This window comes from Leptopilina boulardi, unplaced genomic scaffold (genome assembly GCF_019393585.1).
Source record: "Leptopilina boulardi isolate dan_hultmark-lab unplaced genomic scaffold, ZJU_Lbou_2.1 LbouV2_392, whole genome shotgun sequence".
NCBI classification, from domain to species: Eukaryota; Metazoa; Arthropoda; class Insecta; order Hymenoptera; family Figitidae; genus Leptopilina; species Leptopilina boulardi.
The window spans coordinates 2925850-2950753 of record NW_026137965.1 but is presented as its reverse complement, the minus strand read 5'-3'; the positions used below and the strand labels follow the sequence as shown (position 1 = coordinate 2950753).

Genomic DNA, 24904 nt, shown 5'->3' with positions numbered 1-24904 from the left:
TTAAATTTTTTTCCATTTTTATTTCTTTATAATTTAGATTGTTTTTATTTGCCGAAGATGTAATAAGAAAGAAGAAATAGAAAAAGAGAAGTTTCCATGCTTGTGTGTTATTCATTTATTTTTGTAACATACATTTTTATTAACATTGATAAAGATACGATACGAGAGTTTAAAGCAATCATACAAACAACAATTAAGATAATAATCATGCTCAATTTTTATAACAAATAATATTTTTCCACTTATCTTGCAACAGTTCGTCAAATATTGTCCTTGTCTTTTTTTTTTTGCAAATATTCGTCTCAGTCTGTAAAATAGATAAAAATTTACTATTCAATTTTTCAAAAATAGTAAATTTTTTTTTTTGTATAATCAGAAGAATATATAAAATTTCTGAATTTAAAAAAAAAAAATTCTGCTGGTATTTGCGAAGACAATATATCGTCGATTACATTTGCAGATTTTAATTTTATAAAGCATATATATTTACAAACGTTGATAACAATTGGAATGAATTGATAATACTACAATATACAATTGTTTTTTCACTATATATATATTTTTTTTTAATTAAATGAAATTTCACGTAAAATGTAACTCGAAATTAATTACAAATTTTCTATTAAGTAACTAAAAGTATTCCAGTTTTTAAATACTGGAATTTTGGAAGAGTCTCCAGATTCAAATGAATCGTATAATCAACACTAGTATGAATTAATTAATTTACAATTATTATTATTATTATTATTAATATTAGGTATTAATTTACTAAATTGATGCATTTGAGCCGGAAGACCCTAATAATATATTCAGTTTCATTATATTTAAGAATATTCTGAATACATTTCTACCAAATAAATAGATTTCGAAGAATGGCCTGCCATTTTCTTCGAGGTTTTTTTTTAAAGAATACTTCATCTGTGTCTTTTCAAAAAAAAAAATTGAAAATCATTTTCAAATTTTTCGAATCGCAGATGATTTATCTTAAAATAAATAATAATATTAAATACACGCATAGGTATATATATATTTTGTTTTCTTCACAAAACTGAGTCTATTAAAGTGCAATATACTAATATCAATATTTTTAAGATTATTTATCCACGAAGAATTTTCATTTTTTTTTTTAAGCTTTGTTAATTAACACTGTACATGTATTTATAATCAATACGGGAGTCATAAAAATCTAGCATTCTAAGAATTAAAAACTAATTAAAATATTCGAAAATTTAAATTAATTTCGTTTTCGTTATAAATAAAAATAAGTACTGAAAAAAAAAAAAATTATAATCCTCTATTTAAAAATTAGATGCTAATTCAAATTAATAGTAAACTATGGCACAATAAATAAATATAAATAAAAAAAAATAATTTTACATGCTAAAATAATTTTAGGTTCTTTTTTCTGAATGATTTTTTAAAAGTGATTTAAGCTTACATTTTGTACATTTTGAATCCCTAGTAAATTCACTTTGTCTAAAGAAACGAAATGTTCGTTGACGCTCGCAAAATTTTCGTCAAATTCACTATTGATACGTATTTTTCGAAGATGAGAATTATTTTCTTCTTATATCAATAATGATTTTGCGAATTTATATAATATATTATATCTCAGAGCACTACCTATGTGTGTGGCAAGTGCACTGCTAAATTTTAGTACCGTAGTTCGAACAGTGGTCATTTTTTTTCTAGTACGAATGAAGAAAATTTCAAAAAAAAAAATTAATTAAAATTTTAAAAATTAAACCCGACAAGAAAATCTTAAATGTTCATTCGTACTTTCATTAAATCTCTGCAAAATTGCAGAAAATTACCCATTATTAAAATGTTCATGTTCGGTGTTCATTTACAGAAATATACTTTGTGTCCAAAATTCCTTTCAAGAAACCAATTTTTTAATTAATAATTAATAATTATTTATATTATATATTTTTTTGCAGATATGATTTTCAAATTGTGTATATTTTCTAAATTTTCGTGATCATTATATCAGCATTGTACTTTTCTTACTTATTATAATATATACTGTATGTCTCTCTTTTTTTTTTTAGTAACTAGAGAATTTAATTGCAGCGAAAATAGGAAAGAAAATTATTGCATCCAATGGGATGTTACTCTAAATGTCCCTCTTCCTCCAATTCGAGTAGGAATTTTGAAACTCGATAATTTGGTTCCACTTGTCGTGCCATATCAATTACACCCAATAATTTCTTGATACCAATAAAGACACTAGAAAATTCGGATATTTAAATTTTTAATAATAAATATTTAAATTTCTCTTCTAAATAAATAAAAAAAATGGATACTAAAAATTAAATACTGTAAACTTACCGCTTGCCGTGTAATTTCTTTTGAAGCGATGCAATTTCCTGTTTCGAGAATACGTCAACCTCTTCGAGAACTGAAAGAAGATGATCAGGAGTCGACAAATTTGGTACATGAAGAATTTTCCTAAACGCTGACAACATTTCCATATCGTCCAAAACTTGTCTGAAATTAATAAATTTACAATAATAAAATACAAAAATTCATAAAACGTAAAAAAAATAATTACCTTCGACTAGTGGTGCAAAGGATAAGAAGTTTCCGACCCCGAGGAGGATTTGCCTTCAACAAAACTAATAAAGCCTGAAGAGTAATGTTCGAATAACGCGGACCAATTGCACCGTAATCTAATAAACGTTCAATATTATCGACCAAAATACAACTAAGCTGTGAGCGATAAGCATCGTCGAATATCTGAAAATATATTTTAAAAAAGTAAATATCGAATTAATATTAGAAAATTAAATTTCTAATTAATATTTTTTTGAAAATTGCAAATTACCTTTCGTATTTGCAAACACTTGGCAGTTTCGGTAAATCCAACCATTTCCTGTGGTTGACAAACTTTAATAAATGGAAAATCAGAATTCTTTGCAATTTGAGCGGCGAGAGCAGTTTTTCCACTATTTGGCGGACCTTCCAATAAAATAGTAACAAGACCCGAATCCTCAGCGTTCTTTGTTTCTTGAATATATAAATTTCCATCAGCCAAAATATCAGAAACTGGCCTACCCCAATTGATAATTCCTCTCAATAAAAGTGATTCCAACATTTCTGCATTTGTACCAAAAGCCTAAAGGGAAAAAAATAAAAATTTATTTTTACCAAACAAAATTTTAATTTAGAAAAACAAAATTATATAATGAATATCAATCTCACTGGTTTGACATCATTTTCCAATGCATGAAGAAAATCTGTCCTATTAACGCAAAACTTTTCCATTGCCGAAGGATCAACTTCAACTTTACTCGCAGCTTTAATCAATCTATTCATAGCTGTACTTTGTGCTGCTCTAACTAAACCCTCCAATTCTGCGCCACTGAAATTTTTCGTCAATGTTGCAAGTTCCGTTAGATCAACATCGTTGGAAATTTTTTTATAATCACGCATTTTACTTGTGTGAATATTCAAAATTTGATGTCTACCATGTTCGTCAGGTAAACTAATTTCCATTTGTACCTAAAAAAAAAAAAAAATCGATTCAATTAAAATCTCCCTTTGCGTGAAATTATTTAATTACCGAGTATGTTTTTGGGATTTTTTTCGCTTATAAATTTACAATTGTAGGACACTTTTCCTAAAATAACTTTAAAATATTTTTTTTTAATTTAATTCACTTTTTAAATAATAAATATTTTTTTCCCAAAAAAAAACTTTTCTCAACGAGAACATTTCCAAAAAAAATTGTAATTTAAAACATTATGTGGTTAAAATTAAATTATTAATGAAAAAAAAATGAATTTTGAAAAAATTTAAAAATTAATTGAGATTTGAAAAAGCTGCATTTAACATTTATAGAAGTAATTGAATTTTTAGAGATTTTTAAATAAAATTTTTGTAAATTTGAATTAAAAAATGTTTTAAAAAAATTAAATTTTCGAAAATTTCGATTAAATTTATTAGAAATAATTAATTTTCCAAAGAATTTTAGAAATAATTGAATTTTTCAAGATTTAAAATTAAAATTTTTTAGAAATAATTGAATTTCAGGAGATTTTGAATCGAAACTTTTATAAAATTTAATTGTCTAAATTTTTTTTTTACAAAAATTTAGACAATAATTGAATTTAAAAGAATTTTCATTTGAAAAATATTTTAAATAATAGAGTTTTTAAAGAACTTGATTAAAATTATTGAATATAATTAATTTTGCGAAGAATTTTAGTTTAAATCAATTTTGGATTTTAATTAAAAAAGTCGTTTGTATTTTGTTTAAAAAATGTTTTTAAAAAAGTCGAAAGTATTTTTTATTTTACCAAAATTTTGTAATTATAAACGCGATTGAAAATCAAATTCTAACACGAAATATAAAATTTCAGGATCCAATGAAAAATTCAAGAACTATTCCAGGTAAAAATAGAATTCAAGGATTTTTTCAAGTTTTCAAGAAAATCCATGTCACTAGACACTCTGGATGTTAAATAGGATTAATATTTTAATACAAGGATGTTAAATAATTTAAATTTGGAAAAAAAATTTTATTACAGATTTTTAAAATTTCAATTTTTTAAAGAATTTCATTAAATTTTTACGAAAATTTATTTTTGGAAAAATAGTAATTGTAATATTACTATTTGCAATCTTTTTTTTTTTTTTTGGTAAAAAGTTGAGAAACTTATTTTGGGAAAAAGTGTTTCCTTACCAAAATTTCAACTAATTTACTTACCTCCAATCTTCCTGGTCGAAGTAAAGCCTCGTCAATCATATCACGACGATTTGTCATTCCAATAACGAGAATATTATTTAATTGATCGACACCGTCAATTTTTGAAAGTAATTGATTAACAACCGTATCGTGAACGCCAGTATTTCCCGCGACACTTCCTCTTGCTTTGCAAATAGCGTCGATTTCATCGAAAATAATTATATGTAATCCACTGTTTGGACCTAGCTGAAAATTTCATTTTTATAAAGAAAAAAAATTTCAATTATTATTAATAGAGAAAAATTCAAAAATTTTTGTACAAATTTTTCATTACCCTCTTTTCTTCCTCCTCGGCATCGGCAAATAATCGTCGTATATTGGCTTCACTTTCGCCAACATATTTATCCAAAATTTGTGGACCATTAACAATTTTTGGTTCTCTTGCATTTAACATATTACCAATTTGTCGTGCCATTAATGTTTTACCAGTTCCCGGTGGACCATAAAGTAAAATTCCCTTCACATGTTTACAGCCTAATTGCGTTACAACTTCAGGTGGAAATACACGTGATGCAAATGCACGACGAAAAATGGCGCTCACTTCTTTATCTAAACCGCCAATACCCATTTTTTGAAAATCCCAATCTGGATTTATAATTGATTGACGTACCATTTGTCCTTTTGCCTTGCCAATTAAATTAAGACTAGAATTATCAGCTTTTTCAAATTGTATCACAGAATCACCTAAACAACGACCCATTCTTGTTTTTTTTGGTTTTGTCTCTTGTCCCGTGCTTATTGCTTGTAAATCGGCAGCCTCTAAACTTTTTACAACAAGCCCCAACATTTTTTTATCTAAAAATTGAAATGCCAATTGTTGTCCAACAGTGAATGCTTGACCTGAAAATTGCAATAAAAATTCCTTTGCCATTTGCTCAGTGTCGTATGGCTCGAGAGTTGTTCTGAAATAATAATATAAGAGAAAATTATTTTTTTTTTTTTAGAAATAAGAGAATTAACAGGCCTCGGATCGACTTAAAGGCACAAAAAAAAGTTGTTTTAGTCGATTTATATTTAAAAAAAAGTCGATTTTTTTTATTTTAACAAAAATATTTTACAGATTTTTAAATAAAATTTTTTTTTTTTTAAATAATAATACTTTTGGAATAGTTAAAGTTGAAATTTTTAGAAATAATTGAATTTTAAAAGAGATTTTGTTAATTTTCAGACAATAATTAAATTTTATAGAACTAAAAATAATTTATCAAATAATTTCAGATAACATTTTTTAAATGTAATTGAATTTTCAAAGATTTACAATTGAGATTTTTAAAATTAATTGAACTTCAAGTGATTTTTAATTAAAAATTTTTGATGATTTCACTAAAAAAATTTATTAGAAATTGCGGACAAATATACAATAATTTGAAAAACATTTTTCATTGAAAAATGGGTTTAGATAGTTGAATTTTCGAAAGAATATTATAAAAACAGTTAAAAATAATTTAATTTCCTTAGAGTTATAATAATTGAAATTGTTAAATTTCAAATAATTTTCGATGGAAACTTTTAGAAATAATTAAATTTTAGAAGCTTTTAAATTCAAATGTTTGAAAATTCAATTAATTTTGAATTCAAATTTTTGAGAATAATGAAATTTTAGTTGATTTTTTATTGAAAATTTTGATAATAATTAAATTCTAGAAGCTTTTAAATTTTAAATTTTTGAAAATAATTGAATTATAATTGAAATTTTGGATAATAATTAAATTTTAGTTCATTTTTGATTGAAAATTTTGATAATAATTAATTTTGAATTGAAATTTTGGATAATTATTGAATTTTCTTTGATTTTGAATTGAAATTTTGGGTAATAATTGAATTTTAGTTGACTTTGAATTGAAATTTTTGAAAAAAATTGAATTTTCTTTGATTTTAAATTCAAATTTTGGGTAATAATTGAATTTTAGTTGATTTTGAATTGAAATTTTTGAAAATAATTGAATTTTCTTTGATTTAAGATTTTGAATTAAAATTTTTTGGTAATTTTATTTTTGTTATTTTTTTAAATTATAAACAATTGTTAAATTTTACAAAAATTTTAATTGAAAAATAATTTGAAATAATTAAATTTCTGATGAATTTCATTAAAATTATTAAAAATAATTAATTTAGTGAAGAATTTTTGTTAAATAATTGAAATAAAAAAGATATAAAGAAGATCTGCATTTTATACTAAAAAAAATAGATTTTTTTAAAAAATTTTTTAAAAAATGTAAAAAAAAGTCGAAATAGTCGCATTTTATTAAAATAAGTCGAAAAAAGTCGTATTTTTTAAAAAAAGTTGGAAATAGTCAAAAAAGTCGTATAATCCGAGGCCTGAATTAATGAAAAAAAAAATATTAAAATAATTAAGAAAAAGATTTCTCCTTTGTAAATAGGGGAAATTTTCTTTTTTTTTTTTTCTTTTGGCATAAAAGCTTACGTCTTTTTCTGAAGAAAATCAGCCTCAAGGACAATTGTGCATAGACATTCTGAGCTTGAAGTCGGATCAAAATAATGAGGTCGTACTTCGATTTCTTGATTTAACGACAGTGTTGCCCATTTTCGTTGAGGTAAACTAAAACCAACATTCCCACGTGGCATATTCTCATATGATTTGACAGTGAAAATAAAATGTTGATTCGGTCCAGTTGTCACCTCAATATGTCTAAAAATAATAAAGAAAAAAAAAAGTTTCAATTCTATGGAAATAATTCCTGAGCATTGTAAATAAATTAATCACAAGTTATCGATTCTTCTCTTGTCCTAAATTGAGAGCTATATGTCAAACATTAAAATTATTTATTTACACAATGAGATTTAATAATTAACAATTTTTTATTTTTATTTACAAACTAAAATTTTGTTTTTTAATTTAAAAGACTCTTTTTATTATTTCAAGCTCTTTGTTGGCATAATTAAAGATTCATGAACCTGTTGCTGTAAATTAAAGAAAAAAACAAAATAATAAATACGAACCTGACATCGTCCGGAAAGTCAGAACGATTAATAACAGCACAATTGGAGAGGCTGAGCTCGTCCGTAGGGCACTTGTTGGCTCTCATTCTCTGAATAGTAAAAAAAATATAAATTAAAGTATTATAGATTTTAGATAAAATACAGTGAAAAGTAGATCGGTCGATATTAATATATATGAAAGTGATATAGGCTAAGTTTCTACTCTCAACACACAAAAGTATTGATGTATGCTATTCTATCGCAGTGGTGGGGTGGGGGATAATGATTTAAACACATCTTATAAATAAAAATTTAAAAAATTTACAATATTAATACAAAAATATAATAAATTATTGAAAATATCATTAATTTTATTTAAAAACTTACGTATCCTGACATGTTTATGACAACAATTGTAATAATACAGGCCCCTGTACGATATGAAACCTGCAATGCAGGAAACAAACCTGTCAAACTGAGAAAATTTGTCTTCTGCGCAACTTCCGGTTAATATCGATACTTGTTTTCGATATATCGAAAAGAGACTCCGCCCCTTTTTTTTTTAATCAGCTGGTTGTAGTTATAGTTTGGAAAGTGAATAAAGAGAAAGTGTCAAAATGTGTATTTTTATGAAACTAAATTACTAGTTAATTATTTTACTTAAATAGAAACATAAAATAAATTATTCTAATGTGCTATTTGTTGTTTTTCTAAATGACAAACAAAATTATGACAGTTACAAACAAAGATTCATCTACTTTTCATTGTATAGACAAATGCAAAAAAAATTATCTACAATCTAACTGTATATCTTCTTGAATTGTCTTGAATAAAAAAGAGGATAAATGACAGTTTTTTTAAAATAAAATTAAATGACACATACAAGGAGCTTATTGAATACAATCATCGATTTTTAGGTTATGTTTTAAGAACAATGATTTTTCAAATTCAAGCATTAATAAGTATTTTATTGAAAATTTTATGAATAAGACAGTCAATATGAAAGTTAATAATTTGGAGGATAACCATGAGTTAAAAAATTTATTAGGAAACAATGGACCCAACAACTCTGGTAAGGCATTTAAATTTTTTATATAGATTTTAGGTCACAATAATTGTTTTATTTACAATAAATTTTTTATTATAAAAATTATATTATTATTTTTTTTTCTATTGAATACAATCTTTTGTGATTTTTATTCTTTGCACTTAAGGCCAATTGTCATCAATTCAATTCAATCTATTGCGTTAATAATTATTGCTGAATAAGAATCATTATCTTCCTTATTTTTTTAAAGGTCAATAAATATTTTTTTTTAATAGATAAAATTTATTAATTTGCAATGTTTATGTTTTTACAGGTGTGGATACTCAAACACTCTTACAAAATAAGAAGTAAGTTTGCAATATTATGTCTTCTTATTGATTGAAAAAAAAAAATAAAAAAAAAATAAATTTTCGTTTATAAGTTTTTTTTTTATATAGCAGAATTAAACCGGTTGTGACTAACATTTAATAGAATCATAAAAATTATTTCCGCGAAGTTATAGAATAAATTAGTTTATTACGTAAAATATTGGATTTTCCAATAGATGAAAGAATCATAATTTTTATTTTTTTTTTTCAAATTTTGTAGATTAGGGAAAATTTTAAATACCATTTCCGACAATGATAATTTTAATCTTATATTAATTGCGTTCCTCGGAGTTTAAAAAAAAAAATATATGACAAGAAATATCGCTTCACAGTAATAATAATCGCAGCTGTTTGTGTTCCCTTGAAGAAAACGAAACCTTCAATGCCGTTGAGTTGTGTGTTGTCGTGTAACTGGTGAATGTTTCTTTCACAACGAATCATGATTCCAGTCGCTGTTTCAATCACAAGGGGGTCCAAATTCAAACTGGAGCACGCGCGCCTTTCTCTTCGTCCTGTGTACTTGCTGTATGTACTTTGCAAGACATGAATTATCCGCTTTAATAAGTTTCCTGCTCTAGTCGCGAATAGATCGTTTCATTCTTTATTAAATTCGTTACGTTTATAATAAGTGCAATTTATTAAAAAAAAAAAAAAAAAAACAATCGGCAATTTTTTTCGCTAAACTTACTGGAAAATAATTTCCTTAAATTTATTCCAACTTTTTTTATATAATATAAAAACGAACAAATATATATTTGATTAAGTAATTCCTAAATTCCATTCCTCGGGATTTTTTTGCAAAAAAGGAAAGTGTTTAAGCAAAATTACGTGATTATTAATTAAAAAATAAAAAAAAATGATAAATCATAGATGTAATTTAATAATTTTAGTTATCAATTTAATTGAAATTGATTAATTCTTTAATAATTTAAAAAAAAATGGTTAAAATCAGCAATCCGTTAGTTCATCAAGTGAAATTAGTTTATCGAAACTTGTCTAATTTCACTCTCTCAAAAGAAACACAACTTTCCTCTTTACATATTTCTGGATACTATTCAAATCTTGCCGAAGAAACAAGACTTCTTGGGTTTGTAAATCAATTTAAATTTTGGTTTATTTTCAAATTCGACAAATTTTCTCAAAAAAAAAAAAAAAAATACAATAAAGAAGTTAACTTTTTAATTTTCCTCATTCGAACTTACGTTAAACTTCTTTTTTTTTATTCCCACTTCATTGCACCTAAATTTGTCATTAAATTACCACTTGTCAACATGAATAATTACCAATAACAATAGAGCTCGTTATAATTTACGTATATTTCAAAATTTATGTATCTCTAAAATTTCAACTTAACGATAAAGGATACATTTTTGCAAAAAAATCATAATATATAATTAACGTTTATGGATATACGTTCAGCAAAGATATATAATTTCATTTCTTAAAAGTTTAACTTTAAATAATTATTAATATTTGAATAGCCAATAATTAGAACTGTTTATTACATGTGTGTGTGTGTTTTTTTTTACCTTTTTAAAATAACTTCTACAATATTTAACTTAATTATCGGTAAATTAAATTTTAATTTCAATAAAATAATTTCATTTTTAATATCTTAAATTTTATTCTTAGTACAAATTTAAAAATAAAGCTAATTACTGCATTATCTTTTTTTTTTAATGATAAGGATTAAATTATTCATCATATTTAATATTTATGAGTAAATAATTAACTGATAACTTATATTTTGTATTTAATTTATATCTTTAAGAAAAACAAAATTCTAAATAATAGAAAACAATTTAGAAAATTGTCAATGAATTAATTAATTTTAATAACAAATTATATTTTTGTTTTTCATTTTTTTTTTTTTTTTTTTTTTTTTTTTTTTTTTTTTTTTAAAGAGAACAATTAATAATACGGATGTTAGAATTAAAAATTGTAGATACAAATACAAAGAAATGTTTATAAATCGAATGTTTGATTTTTTTTTTATCATATTTCATGAATCAAAAGTGTCAATGAAATTTGATGCTTAAATGACAATCGTGTCTTTATTTCATAAACTAGTGTGAATGTTTTCAGTAATTACACTTTTGAGCGTGACACATATTGGTCCTGAAAAATGATAGGCATGCTATTTCATTTTATTGAACGCAATTCCAGTTCACATATTTAAAATTCCCTTCTCCCTAATAAAAGGAATTTATTAATTTCTTCGTACTTTTATTAAATTTACCCTGTAAATTATTATTATTCCCTTAGATTTTATTATTATTATTATTATTATTATTATTATTATTATTGTTATTTAATTATAAATTTTAAAAAATAAAAAAATTTACGCATAATTTATTTATAAATTGACGAGAATTATTTTTAATTGAAAGTTAAACAATGTCAAACGTTGTTTGTTCTTGGCCTTGACTTAACACGATTTTTTTAAAATGAAACTGTAAAGAAAAATTTAAACCAAGCCATAGTTTGTTATGGTGCCCTCAATTTTTTTTTCTTCACTTTATTTTTCTCTATAAAATTTCCACTTTATTGCCGTTACACAAAGTTACATAAAGTTCATTAGCAATTACTTTTTTTTTAAAAAAAACTTTGAAATACTTATGAAATGTTCCTCGAACTTGTCTATTGTTTTTTTTTCAACGTTTAACAAATTCAAATATTTTATAAACGAACAAATTTTTTTCATTTTTTAAATAAATTATTTTTATCGACATTCATATATTTTGTATCAACATTTTTTTTTTTAATCAAAAAAAATGTTTTTATTTGTAATTTTTTTTAAGATGTAATTTTTTAGATAAAAATTTTTTTTTTTAGCAAAACATCACTTGTATCGTAAAATAATTATTGCTTCACTGATTCGATAAATGCTATCGACATTTGAGAAGGAAAAAAAAAGAACACTTGATAGAAATTTTCACACACAAAAATAAAATTATTTGAAATTAAATTAACTTTTTGAATTTGAAACGAAAAACTCTGATGATTATATGAAAGCAACTGGAAAACTAATGATTAAAACTTGAAATGTGTTTTTATACATCGATCTTATATATACTTATCTTACAAAGTATTTCGTCATTTTATAACTGTGCCGTGAGCAAAGCTCATACTGAGGATACGAACTATCTTGGATTTCTTAAATTATCAGTTGTTCCAGGAAATCTTATTTATCAAGTCATTTAAAAAGTTATTTCCATTTTGTCGAACATAATTTACGATTCTTTTTTTCTTTTCCCTTTTTTCTTTTTTTTTCTTTTTTTTCTTTTTTCTTTTTTTTCAATAAAATTGGGAATCTAAATTTTTTTTCACTTCTTGCAAAATCAACTTTCACCTCAATCTATACATAAAAAATATCAGTGATTGATCAACGTTCAAAGTGGTTTATTCTTCTTTTTCAAAAAAGAATTTTTTTCTATTAAAAAAAAAAACAAAATTGCAGAGAAAATTTATTTATAAATAAATTTAATCAATTAATAAAATAATATTAACTTATTTTATTATAAATTATGATGAAATATGATAAAGTACCCCTTTTGAAAGAGGATTTTAACGAAGAAAACATTTTATGGTATGCCGATAGTAATAACTAGAGAGGAGAACAATTTCCGTGATTATAGATAAGAAATTAAAACGTTTAACATTATTTTTCTTTTTAATTTCTTATAAAAATAACGATAAGCATTTGTTGTTGTGCGATAATAGAGTTCATTTTGTGGATTATTCTTCCTTATTTAGTTTCTGTTTTACGATAAAACAATGTTTTGAGAAACAATTTTCTGAAAAAAGAATCGATATTATTATAAATATTGATAAAAGGATATTAAATAAATTAATTAATGAGATTATTATTTTTTTTTACAGGGACGATGGGGAAGATGAAACCCATCAAGAAACGGAAGTTCCATCGTTGGAGAAAATAAATTCTAATAGTGAAATAGCTTCAATTAAAATTTTCATTGAAGGAATGAGTTGTCAGAGTTGTGTGAAAAATATTGAAGGAACAATAGGAAATCGTCCAGGTGTTATTAATATTAAAGTTAATTTAGATGATAAAATTGGCAATGTGACGTACAAAATCAGTGAAATAACATCGAAAGAATTAATTGACGCTATTAGTGACATGGGTTTTGATGCTTTTTTATCAAGAGAAGACAAAAATTTTAATAATGACACCAGTTCTAAATGTAATATAAGTAATTGTAGAATTCATATCGATGGAATGACATGTAATTCATGTGTTAATAGTATCACTGGTAAGTTAAATTTTAATACCTAATTTTAGAAAGTTTTTTTAAAAATCAAAAAATAATATTAAATTTTCAATAACAGGTGTAATATTGGAAAAGTCAGGAGTAAAAACAATTCAAGTTAGTTTAGATGAAAAAGAAGCAAAAGTTTCATACAACAATGACGAAATAACTGCCGATAAAATAGCGTATTTTATTGAAGACATGGGATTCGATACGTATGTAAAAGAAATTAATGGTCAACTGGAGAATAAATTGGAAAATAATGAAAAAACAAAGGAAATTGAAAAATTAAAAACAATAAATGGTGCTGGCGATGTTAAATTAGAAAAAAGACTTACAAAATGTGTTTTGCACGTGCAGGTTTGTTTTTTCAAAAATAAATTTATTAAAACTTTAAATATTTATTTAAAACTAAAGAAATAATAATAAAAAAATAAATAATTTACAGGGCATGACATGCGCATCTTGTGTAAGTGCAATAGAAAAACATTGCAAAAAATTATATGGAGTTGATAATATTTTAGTAGCACTAATGGCAGCAAAAGCGGAAGTAAAATTTGATCCAGATAAAATAAGTCCAATTGATATTGCCGCAAGTATTTCCGATCTTGGATTTCCAACTGAAGTCAGCGATCCCGGGACTGGTGAGAGTGAAGTCGAAATTTCAGTATGTATCAAAATCGAATTTTCATTTAAAAAAATTTTCATTTAACAGAATTTCAATTTTACAAAATTGACATTAAAAAATAATTTTATTATAACAGAATTGTTCATTAAACTGAATTTAATATAATTTATATTTAATGCCTCTCTGAATTTTAAAATGAAAGGAAAATTTTTATATTATTTTAAGATCTTGTTAATAATTATTTATTATTTAATACAGATCACAGGAATGACGTGTGCATCATGTGTAAATAAAATAGAATCAAATGTGAAAAAACTTCCCGGTATGCAAATGGCGAACGTTGCACTCGCAACGCAACGAGGAAAATTTAAATACGATTCAGATAAAATTGGAGTTCGTGATATTTTAGAATGTATTAATAAATTAGGATTCAATGCCAATTTACTGAGTAATAAACAAAATGAAAATAGAGGTTACTTGGATCAAAAGTAAGTTTGAAAGTGAAATTTTTTTTTAATTAAAAAATTAGGGAAAATATTGCAATATTTCATTTATTTTTCAATTAGAATTATTTTGCTTTGTTAGCAATAAACAAAAGTCATTGAATAATATATTATCTAATGAGAATGTAGTAAATTGATAAATTAAAGAAATGAAAAGAATCGATTTTTATATTTTTTAGAGAAGAAATACAAAAATGGAAATCGGCATTCTTGATATCGTTAATATTCGGAGTGCCATGTATGATTGCAATGACATATTTTATGTTAGTTATGTCAATTGGACATAAATCCCATGAGGATATGTGTTGCGTAATTCCTGGTGTGTCGTGGGAAAATCTTATTCTATTCATCTTCTCAACTCCCGTACAGGTAATTGAAAAAAAAATATTAATAAAAAAACTAATAAAAAAATTTATAAAAAATTTCCTTTTTTTTTTAAATTTGATCAGTTTTTCGGTGGATGGCATTTTTACGTACAAGCTTATAAAGCCCTTAAACATGGATCAACAAATATGGATGTTTTAATTTCAATGACAACAACAATATCATATGTTTATTCTGTTTGTGTTCTTGTTGCTGCAATTATTTTACAAGAAAGCGTTAGTCCACAAACATTTTTCGATACACCGCCAATGTTACTTGTTTTCATTAGTTTAGGAAGATGGCTTGAACATGTAGCAAAGGTAAATTGCATTTTTTTTTCTAAATAATTATTAACAATAATTATATAATAATAACTTGAAGTTGGCCTTTTCTAATTTCACGTGTTTTTTTGAATAGTAATCTTATGACGTGTCAAATTTTGACAATTCTTTTTCTCATTTTTGCCAAAGTTGTATAATTGTGTTTCCAAATTTCGGAATAAGTTTCTTTAAAATTCCAAATTCGAAAATTCAATTCACGAAGCTGAAGTACACAACGTTTACTAACGAAATTTTTTTTAAAGTTTTATAATGATTCAAAAATGGTATACAAAATACAAAAAATTTATGATGAGAAAAAAGATGCGCCAGGAAATTTCGTACAAGATAGTAATTTGAAAAAAATTTATTTTTAAGGTACCAGGGGCCAACGAATACCTATTAAATATTAATTATAAAAACACAGGCCTCGAATCAACTTAAAGACACAAAAAAGTCGTTTTAGTCGATTTATATTCCAAAAAAAATGGATTTGTTTTTTATTTTAACAAAAATATTTTACAGATTTTTAAATAAAAATTTTTTTTTAATAATTATCCTTTTCGAAGGGTTAAAGTTGAAATTTTTAGAAATTATTAAATTTCAAAAAATATTGTTAATTTTCAAACAATTATTAAATTTTACAGAACTAAAAATAATTTATCAAACAATTTTTGGAAAACATTTTTTAAATTTAATTGAATTTTAAAAGATTTAAAATTGAGATCTTTGAAATTAATTGAAACTTTAAGTGATTTTTAATTAAAATTTTAGATAATTTTATTAAAAATTTATTAGAAAATGCGGACAAAATACAATAATTTGAAAATCATTTTTAATTGAAAAATGGTTTCAGATAGTTGAATTTTCAAAGAATATTATTAAAATAGTTAAAAATAATTTAATTTCCTTAGAGTTAGGGCGCACTCACACCTTTTGGCTGCCTGCAGGTTACCATGGCAACGCATGAGAGTGAGTGCGACAGAAAATTTAAAAATTTGAATATTCAAATTTTCTGTCTCACTCACACTCGTGCGTTGCCATGGTAACCTGCAGGCAGGCAGGCAGGCAGCCAAAAAAGGTGTGAGTGCGCCATTATAATTGAAATTATTAAATTTCAAAAAAAAACATTTTCGATGGAAAATTTTAGAATTAATTAAATTTTAGATGCTTTTAAATTCAAATTATTGAAAATTCAATTCATTTTGAATTCAAATTTTTGAGAATAATTACATTTTATTTGATTTTAAATTGAAAATTTTTGGGAAATAATTGAATTTTAATTAAAATTTTGAAAATAATTGAATATTAGTTTATTTTGAATTGAATACTTGGAAAACAATTGAATTTTAGTTGATTTTGAATTGAAATTTATGAAACTAATTAAATTGAAATTGAAAATTTTTAAAACAATTGAATTTTAGTTGATTTAGGATTGAAAATTATGAAAATAATTAAATTTCAGTTGAAATTTTGAAAATAATTGATTTTGCTTCCTCGTGGAGGAAGCTATGTAGTCCTTTCGTTTATAAACTTTTTAAAAATGGTGAAAACAAATTTTCCTCTATATAGAAACATGTTATATGAGATCCTGATCAATTGTCCGGATGTATGTATGTGTGTGTGTATGTGTGTGTGTGTGTGTGTGTATATGTGTGTGTGGATCGTTTTTGTGAACACGATATCTTTAACAGGTTTTAATGGATTTGGATAAAATTTGGTAGGCTTATTTAACACATTAATCTCTCAAAAATGACGAGAGGATTTTTAAAAATACCCAAAAAAAAAAATTTTATCGTCTTTTTTCCAAAAAATTTTTTTTAATTGAAAAAATTTTTAAATCGAAAAATTTAAGGTAATATATATTATAATCGTCTTCTTTATGTCAAGATGAATCGATTGATATATATAAAGTATAGATTTGATTGAAATTTAAAGAATTAAAGAAAGTTAAAAAATAAAAAATTCTCATTTTAGCTAAAAAATGATGTGTTTATTTAAATTCATGTTTATATATGAAATAATTTTATTTCCTGCATTGAAACAAATTGGTTGGTATATATAAAGTATAGATTTGATTTAAAATTTGAGAATTAATATATAAAGTTTATGTTACACTCAAAATTAATTAAAATTTTCTTTATTTTTCAAAAAATTTAATTAATTTAAAACATTTTTAATTCGAAAGTTTTTAAATGAATCAATTGAATTGGACAAATTCATTGCTTCCTTCACGAGGAAGCGAATTTTTTGCTTCACACAATGAGGAAGCATAATGTTTATGAAATAAACATAAAGGACCCCCTACTTGTTTAGTTTATTTTGAATTGAAAATTTTGAAAATAATTTATTTTCAATTGATATTTTGGAAAATAATTGAATTTTTGTTAATTTTGGATTGAAATTTTTGAAAATAATTGAATTTTAGTTGTTTTAGAATTGAAATTTGAATAGAAATTTTAGAAAATAATTGAATTTCAGTTGATTTAGGATTGAAAATTTTGAAAATAATTAAATTTCAGTTGAAATTTGGAAAATAATTGAATTGTAGTTTATTGTGAATTGAAATTTTTGAAAATAATTTGTTTTCAATTGATATTTTGGAAAATAATTTAATTTTTGTTAATTTTAGTTTATTTTGAAAATAATTGATTTTCAATTGACATTTTGGAAAATAATTGAATTTTAGTTTATTTTGAATTGAAATTTTTGAAAATAATTTATTTTCAATTGATATTTTGGAAATTAATTTAATTTTTGTTAATTTTGGATTGAAATTTTTGAAAATAATTGAATTTTAGTTGATTTAGAATTGAAATTTGAATAAAAATTTTAGAAAATAATTTAATTTTATTTCATTTTAATTTAAAACTTGGTAAATAATTAAATTTTAAATTGAAAATTTTGGATAATTATTGGATTTTTAATTGATTTTGAATTAAAATTTCGGGTAATAATTGAATTTTAGTTTATTTTGAATTGAAATTTTTAAAAAATAATTCAATTTTATTGTAATATTTTTTTTAATTATAAACAATTGTTAAATTTGATAAAAATTTTAATTGAAAAATAATTTTGATATAATTAAATTTGTGATGTATTTCATTAAAATTATTAAAAATAATTAATTTAGTGAAGAATCATTTTAGTTCAAAATTTGTTAAATAATTGAATTGAAGAAGATCTGAAGAAGATCTACATTTTATACTAAAAAAAGGTATTTTATTTACATTTTTTTTCAAATGTAAAAAAAAATGTCGCATTTTATTAAAATAAGTCGATAAAAGTCGTATTTTTGAAAAAAATCGGAAAAAGTCGTATAATCCGAGGCCTGAAAACATATAATTTTCATTATTATCATTTAATATGTAATAATATTCTAATAAATTAAATTATTATTGATAATATTAATCTTTAATTTCTTTAATAATAAAATTTTTCTTTTATAAAATTATTTTCAGGGTAAAACATCAGAAGCACTATCAAAACTTCTTTCACTAAAAGCAACGGATGCTGTTCTCATAACATTGGGAACAAATAGTGAAATTATTTCCGAACGTATTATAAGCGCTGATCTTGTGAAACGTGGTGATTTTTTAAAAGTTGTACAAGGTGCAAAAATTCCCGTCGACGGTCGTGTAATATCAGGACATTCGGCATGCGATGAGAGTTTAATCACCGGTGAAAGTATGCCTGTACCAAAAAAAGTTGGATCAGTTGTAATTGGAGGTTCTATTAATCAAAATGGACCACTTTTAATTGAAGCAACACATACGGGTGAACATACAACATTGGCACAAATTGTACGTCTTGTTGAAGAGGCACAATCAAGTAAAGCACCAATACAACAGCTTGCTGATAAAATTGCCGGTTATTTTATTCCACTTGTGATATCTGTTTCGTTTATAACATTAATTGCATGGATAACTGTTGGTTATATTAATTTCGATGCATTACCAATTACACATAATGAGCAAATAATGAAAAATAATTTGGGTAGACTTGAAATTATTTATCAATATGCTTTTAAATGTGCCTTATCAGTTTTGGCGATCGCTTGTCCTTGTGCATTGGGATTAGCGACACCAACGGCCGTTATGGTTGGCACTGGTGTTGGTGCTTTAAATGGTATTTTAATAAAAGGCTCCGAACCATTGGAAAATGCACATAAAGTGAAATCAATTGTTTTTGATAAAACTGGAACACTTACAAATGGCGTGCCAACAGTGACGAAAATTGTTTTATTTGTTAATGAAAAAATTTGCTCGATTGGTAAATTTTTAACAATTGTTGGAACAGCGGAAATTAATAGTGAACATCCAATTGCTTCAGGTAAATATTTATTTATTTCTTCTTCATTTCTTTTTTAATTCTCCATTAATTTTTTGTTTTGTTTTAGCAATTGTACGTTATGTTAAAGAAACAATAGGAACGGAAATAAGTGGTAAATGTTCAAATTTCCAAGCAGTCGCTGGTTGTGGATTAAAATGTAAAGTTTCTTATTTAACAACAACAATTTCATCAGCATTGCGTTCGGAAAAAGTCATTAATTATATGAATCAATTGAGAAATTTGAATTCGGGAACATTTTATTTAAATGAAGTACCAGTGGATATTGTCACAATAATTAATTCAACGCAGGAGAGTCAAAATTTAAATTTGGAATTATTATTGAATCCTGATTCACATGGTGATAGGATTGATGTTGATTCTTATGAAATTTGCATTGGTAATCGTGAATGGATGAGAAGAAATGGAATTATAATAACGCAAGAGGTTGATAATCGAATGATTGATGAAGAAAGTTTAGGACGTACGGCTATTTTAACGGCTATTAATAATACTTTAGTGGCAATGATTAGTGTTGTTGATCAAGTAAAACCAGAAGCACATTTGGCAGTTTATACATTGAAACGAATGGGTTTGGAAGTGATTTTATTGACTGGTGACAATAGAAAGACTGCAGCGTCAATTGCGCGACAAGTTGGAATTAGTAAAGTTTTTGCTGAAGTTCTTCCATCGCATAAAGTTGCGAAAATTCAAAGAATGCAGGAAAAAGGAGTTAGAGTTGCAATGGTTGGCGATGGAGTTAACGATAGTCCTGCACTTGCTCAAGCTGATGTTGGAATTGCAATAGCATCTGGTACTGATGTTGCGGTTGAAGCTGCCGATGTTGTTCTAATGAGGGTATTTTAAAACAGTTCATATTTTTCTTTTTCAATAATTTCTGTTATTTTATTAATTATTAATTTTTTTCGTTCCCTTTTTTCCAGAATGATTTATTAGATGTTGTCGCGTGTTTGGACCTCTCTCGTAAAACGGTGAATCGAATAAGACTGAATTTCCTTTTTGCCAGTGTTTACAATTTATTAGGAATTCCGATTGCCGCTGGAGTTTTTAGTTCCTTTGGATTTCTCCTACAACCATGGATGGCATCCGCTGCCATGGCTCTCAGTTCCGTTTCAGTTGTTGGAAGTTCTTTACTCCTTAAATTGTAAGTATTATTTTCTTTTTATGTATTTTTTTTAATTTTTTAAAAATTAAATAATTTTTTTTATTTGGGAAATTTTTATTTTTTTTTATAGATATCGAAAGCCGAGTAAAATGACTTTAGAAACATCGGAATATTTAGCGGCGATAAACGCACATTCAGCGGCTAGAACGCTAGACGCTGACGCTATTTCACTTCATCGTGGATTAGACGATACAGTTTCAGTAGCAATGCAGAGATCAACATCGACAATATCAAGGTATTCACTGACTAATCTCCAAGAGGCTTTGCCATCGTTAAATTCTAATTATCAGCTTGTTTAAGCTTTTTTGTAAACTAATGTAGAATGGTGGCAGTGTTGTTATTTTTTTTTTAATAATTAACTCTTATTTTATCTTTATTAGCAAATTACAAATTTTTAAGTTTTACAATAAGCCTCTACTGTTTTTTTTTCATATTTCTTTATATATTTTTCTACATCAATTTTTTTTAATTATTTACATTTTGTATTTTCTTTTTTTTTTTTTTTTTTTTTTAAAAAAAAACTATTTTTTCTTTTGTAAGTGTACAAATGTATATTGATTTTTCAAATTAAGATTGTACACATCGACTTTATAAATTATTTTATGATGAAAAATTTTATTTACGACAATCTTGTAAATAAATACTATATATTTTTTCAAAATTCGAAAAATATTTGTTATTTTTTCAAAATCTGTATTTTTATAGGAAAGTACACAATCGCTAAAAATTGTCTTTTATATCTACTGGATATTTAGAGGTAAAATCTTGATTTTTATGATTTTCTTGTCTTGTGTTTGTCTATCATCAAAAGTAAAAAAAAATTTCCTTATTTTTTTTTTTTTTTTTACTAAAATAGGACTTTTTATTTATTTATTTACATCTCAAAAAGCCAAATTAAATTTAAGTAACTTCAGAAAAAATAAATAATGAAACAATTATTTAAAAAATACTTTATTAACATTGTAGTTATTAATAATTATTAACACAATAATTAGAAACTTAGAAACAATAGAACTTACACTTGCTTTTCAAAAAACAAAAAAAAAATTAAAAAATATTTCTGCAAACATTATTAGTTTATATTGATTACTAATATAAATAATTATATTAAATCAGCTTTAACTATAAAGACAGCTTAATTCTTGTAAATTTTTTTTTTTCGTACATCTTTAATAATTTTTTTCTGATGAGATTAATGAATGAAATATAAACATTATGTTTTTTTTCTTGTCTTTTTTTTACAGATTGTTTAATAATCGCGCAAAAGAAGATATTGAAGGTTGTCTTCTTTACAACGATGCGGACGATCTTGTTACAGTCGATTTTTCGAATTGTCAAAAAAGAGCAAAAATCGTCTCGGACATAACTAATCTCTAATAAATGTATAAAATTCTAGTCGTGAGAATTTGTTTATTTTAAATGTCAAATGTGCTGATGGTTCAAAAAAAAGAAGAAAAAAAATGGTAAGGCTAATGAATTCGTCAAAAAACTAAGACTAAAAAAAATTCTATTTTGTAAAAAAAAAAAACAAAAAAAAAGAGTGGCAAATTTTTTTTTTTTAAATTATCAAACATTTTATAAATTTTTAACTTCCAGTATTTAATAATGAATTGATATTTTTTACCCAGTGCAAATGTATATATATATATTTTTTTTAAATTACTCATTTTCCACGCAGTACTGATTCAATTTCTTTTTGAGAAGATTTTACAAACTTAGACTATATTTATAATTTCGCAATATTATTTTTTTTATAAGACCTTTTTAAACAAAAAAAATGAAAAAAAATATATTAAACTGTATCTGACGTTGTACTTAATTGTTTAAAAAAAAAAAGAAAGCGATTAAAGATCTATTTTATTATAATTACAAAAGATAAATATTTTTTAACTTAACATTAAGAGAATAATAATTACATGCGTATATTTACAATAATTAAAATAAAAAAACTAATCTGTAATCGCTTTTTAATTGTAATGATAAAATAATGTTTAGTTGTAAGTCGACATTTACTTATGTACATTCTTTTTGTTCGAATGTGTTTTCTTTATATAAAAAATTATATATTTCCCCAAAAAAAATAAATATCGAAGATGACAAATTTAAAAAACTATTTTTTTTCGACGAGTTTCTTTAAAGCAAACATTAATAGATTCTTTTTTTTACATAATTATAAAATTAACATTAAATTGCGAACAAATTGAATTTTTTTTTTTAAACTATGCATACATGTACCTGCATGTATATTTTTATTAAAAATTAAATTGTAAAATAAATAAATAAGAGATATTTTACATTGTTTTTAAAAAGTCTAGTAAAATATTAAAAAAAAAAAAACCAAACAAAATCTTATCAAATCGAAATAAATATAAAAAAGAAACTTTTGGCGACATTAAATATTTATCAAAGTTAACATTTTACATTTAGTAAAAATGTTAAAGAACGTTTACTTTAAGTAAATAAAAACTTAAAAGTTTACAGTAAAAAAAAAAAATGATTGTTTTTTTTATACCTATGAAAAATAGTTTTTCTTTTAATCGTATCCAGCGATGAAAACATTAGAATCACTTTTGCTAATAACTCGCAAGCTTCCATCATTATCAACTAGATTTTCTTCTTTTTCAAAAGTTGTCTCAAAGGAATTTTGAAAAGAATCTTCATTTATTTCTTTAAAATCACAATCTTGAGATAATGCAGACAATGTTGTTGCTTGTGAATTTGAAATATCATCACTTAATGAGCTGAATAATGTTTCTAAAATTGGTTCCTCAATTTGCATATCAGTATATGTTATTCTTTTTTCAAGACTTGAGTGTCTTGACAATAATCCTTCAAATTCCGTGGGATTACAAGATTTTTCTCCAAAAAAACAATCTTTTTTAATACAATATCCACCACCAAGTGAACGTGACAAAATAATTGGATCCAAAGTTGAAGAATCAATAATTCCACTATTACAAGGTGTATCTAATTTTTCGAAATCATTCGATTCTTGTTGTAAATCGTTTAAAATTGATTCTTGTCTTAAAAATTTGTCCTCATTTTCACTATCACTATTTAAAACTATTGTTGAACATTCCTCTAATTGTTGACTATTTGTACTGTCAATAGATGGATCTTGATTTAATAAATTGGAAACAATATTTTTTTGCAAATTAAAATTGGAATTTTCCACAATATTTTTTTTATACATTTTTGACATTTCCTCATGTTTTAAATTTTTTCTCTTAAAAACAGGAACCATATAGAACATTGTTTGATTAGAAGGTTTAATCAATTTTTTATTATTAATTGAAAATTCTTTATTCTCTGTGACTTTTTCTTTATTTTCAATTGTATAATTACCATTTGAATTCTTTTTTATTAAAAGTTTTTCTATTTTTGGCTTTTTTATTTCTTCATTTTCATCAATTATTAGACAATCGCTGTCACTGTCGTTTTTCATTTTTTCAATCTGAAATTAGAATTTTTTTTAACAAATCTAATTTTTTTTATTAATTATTTTGATATTTATTTAAAAATTAAATTATTAAATTAATAAAAAATATCGTATTGTATATAAAAAAAACACGTGCACAAAAAAAATATCGTCTAAAATTTCTTACATTTTCTAAATTATAATATAGAGTAAATATATTTAATTGTAAATTTAAAAAAATTATTTCAGTAAACTAAATATTGTAATATTAAAAAAAGAAACTTAAATTAGAAACAAAATATGATTTATAAGGTTAAATTGAAGAAGTCATTTTCAAATTGAAATTTACGTAATTAATCAAAAAAATAGGAAAAAAAATATTTACCTTAATGTGAAATTTTCGAAATTCTTTTTGAAAATCAACAAATGAAGCACGTTTTTCTAGCAATAATAAAAATACTACATGTAAACAATACAAAAAACCGTTGAAAGCACACGCTGCAAGCTCTACCATTGTTGTTAGTTCGATTTTTCTTGCAGCTGACTTCACAGCGCTGACATCGATTAATCGCAGGCAATCGATATTTTAATTTTGTTTTAAGGTTATGTTCTTTCCGAAAATGCGTTATTTTGGGCGTCCCCTGACTGCATTTTATAAATGAAGAAACAATTTTATCAATATTTAAACTATTTAAGGTAATTATAAATTGTTATTTATTATAATATCATTTTAATTCACAATAATAAAACAAAGTTTAATCATAAAAACAAAAAACCAAATTT

The 24904-nt window shown here is 24.1% G+C and overlaps 3 protein-coding genes across 8 annotated transcripts; 1 reads left to right on the top strand and 2 right to left on the bottom strand.

The window, feature by feature from the left end:
• Positions 1-273: 273 nt before the first annotated feature.
• Positions 274-8181, bottom strand: LOC127288639 (vesicle-fusing ATPase 1-like). The gene is made up of 10 exons (XM_051316225.1): positions 8078-8181; positions 7712-7800; positions 7176-7400; positions 5025-5652; positions 4712-4936; positions 3205-3504; positions 2828-3118; positions 2555-2739; positions 2332-2490; positions 274-2229 (listed from the first exon to the last, which is right to left on the bottom strand). The coding sequence occupies exons 1-10, from the start codon at positions 8087-8089 to the stop codon at positions 2112-2114; spliced, it is 2232 nt and encodes a 743-aa protein (XP_051172182.1). The 5' UTR covers positions 8090-8181; the 3' UTR covers positions 274-2111.
• Positions 8182-8276: 95 nt separating this feature from the next.
• Positions 8277-22790, top strand: LOC127288637 (copper-transporting ATPase 1). 6 transcript variants are annotated; one of them, XM_051316221.1, is made up of 14 exons: positions 8277-8762; positions 9052-9085; positions 9439-9631; positions 12989-13380; positions 13457-13737; positions 13826-14044; positions 14264-14493; positions 14688-14877; positions 14958-15191; positions 18650-19520; positions 19588-20375; positions 20462-20682; positions 20774-20938; positions 21948-22790. In XM_051316221.1, exons 3-14 carry the CDS (start codon positions 9525-9527, stop codon positions 22078-22080), a joined length of 3831 nt encoding a protein of 1276 aa, XP_051172178.1. In that variant the 5' UTR covers positions 8277-8762; positions 9052-9085; positions 9439-9524; the 3' UTR covers positions 22081-22790. The 6 variants fall into 6 exon arrangements, with proteins under 6 accessions (XP_051172178.1, XP_051172177.1, XP_051172180.1 ...); XM_051316220.1 differs by lacking the exon at positions 9439-9631; XM_051316223.1 differs by lacking the exons at positions 8277-8762; positions 9052-9085; positions 9439-9631 and adding exons at positions 10030-10193; positions 21409-21460 and having other exon boundaries at positions 21948-22096.
• LOC127288640 (uncharacterized) lies at positions 22532-24760 on the bottom strand. The gene is made up of 2 exons (XM_051316226.1): positions 24507-24760; positions 22532-24157 (listed from the first exon to the last, which is right to left on the bottom strand). The coding sequence occupies exons 1-2, from the start codon at positions 24633-24635 to the stop codon at positions 23237-23239; spliced, it is 1050 nt and encodes a 349-aa protein (XP_051172183.1). The 5' UTR covers positions 24636-24760; the 3' UTR covers positions 22532-23236.
• Positions 24761-24904: the final 144 nt, after the last annotated feature.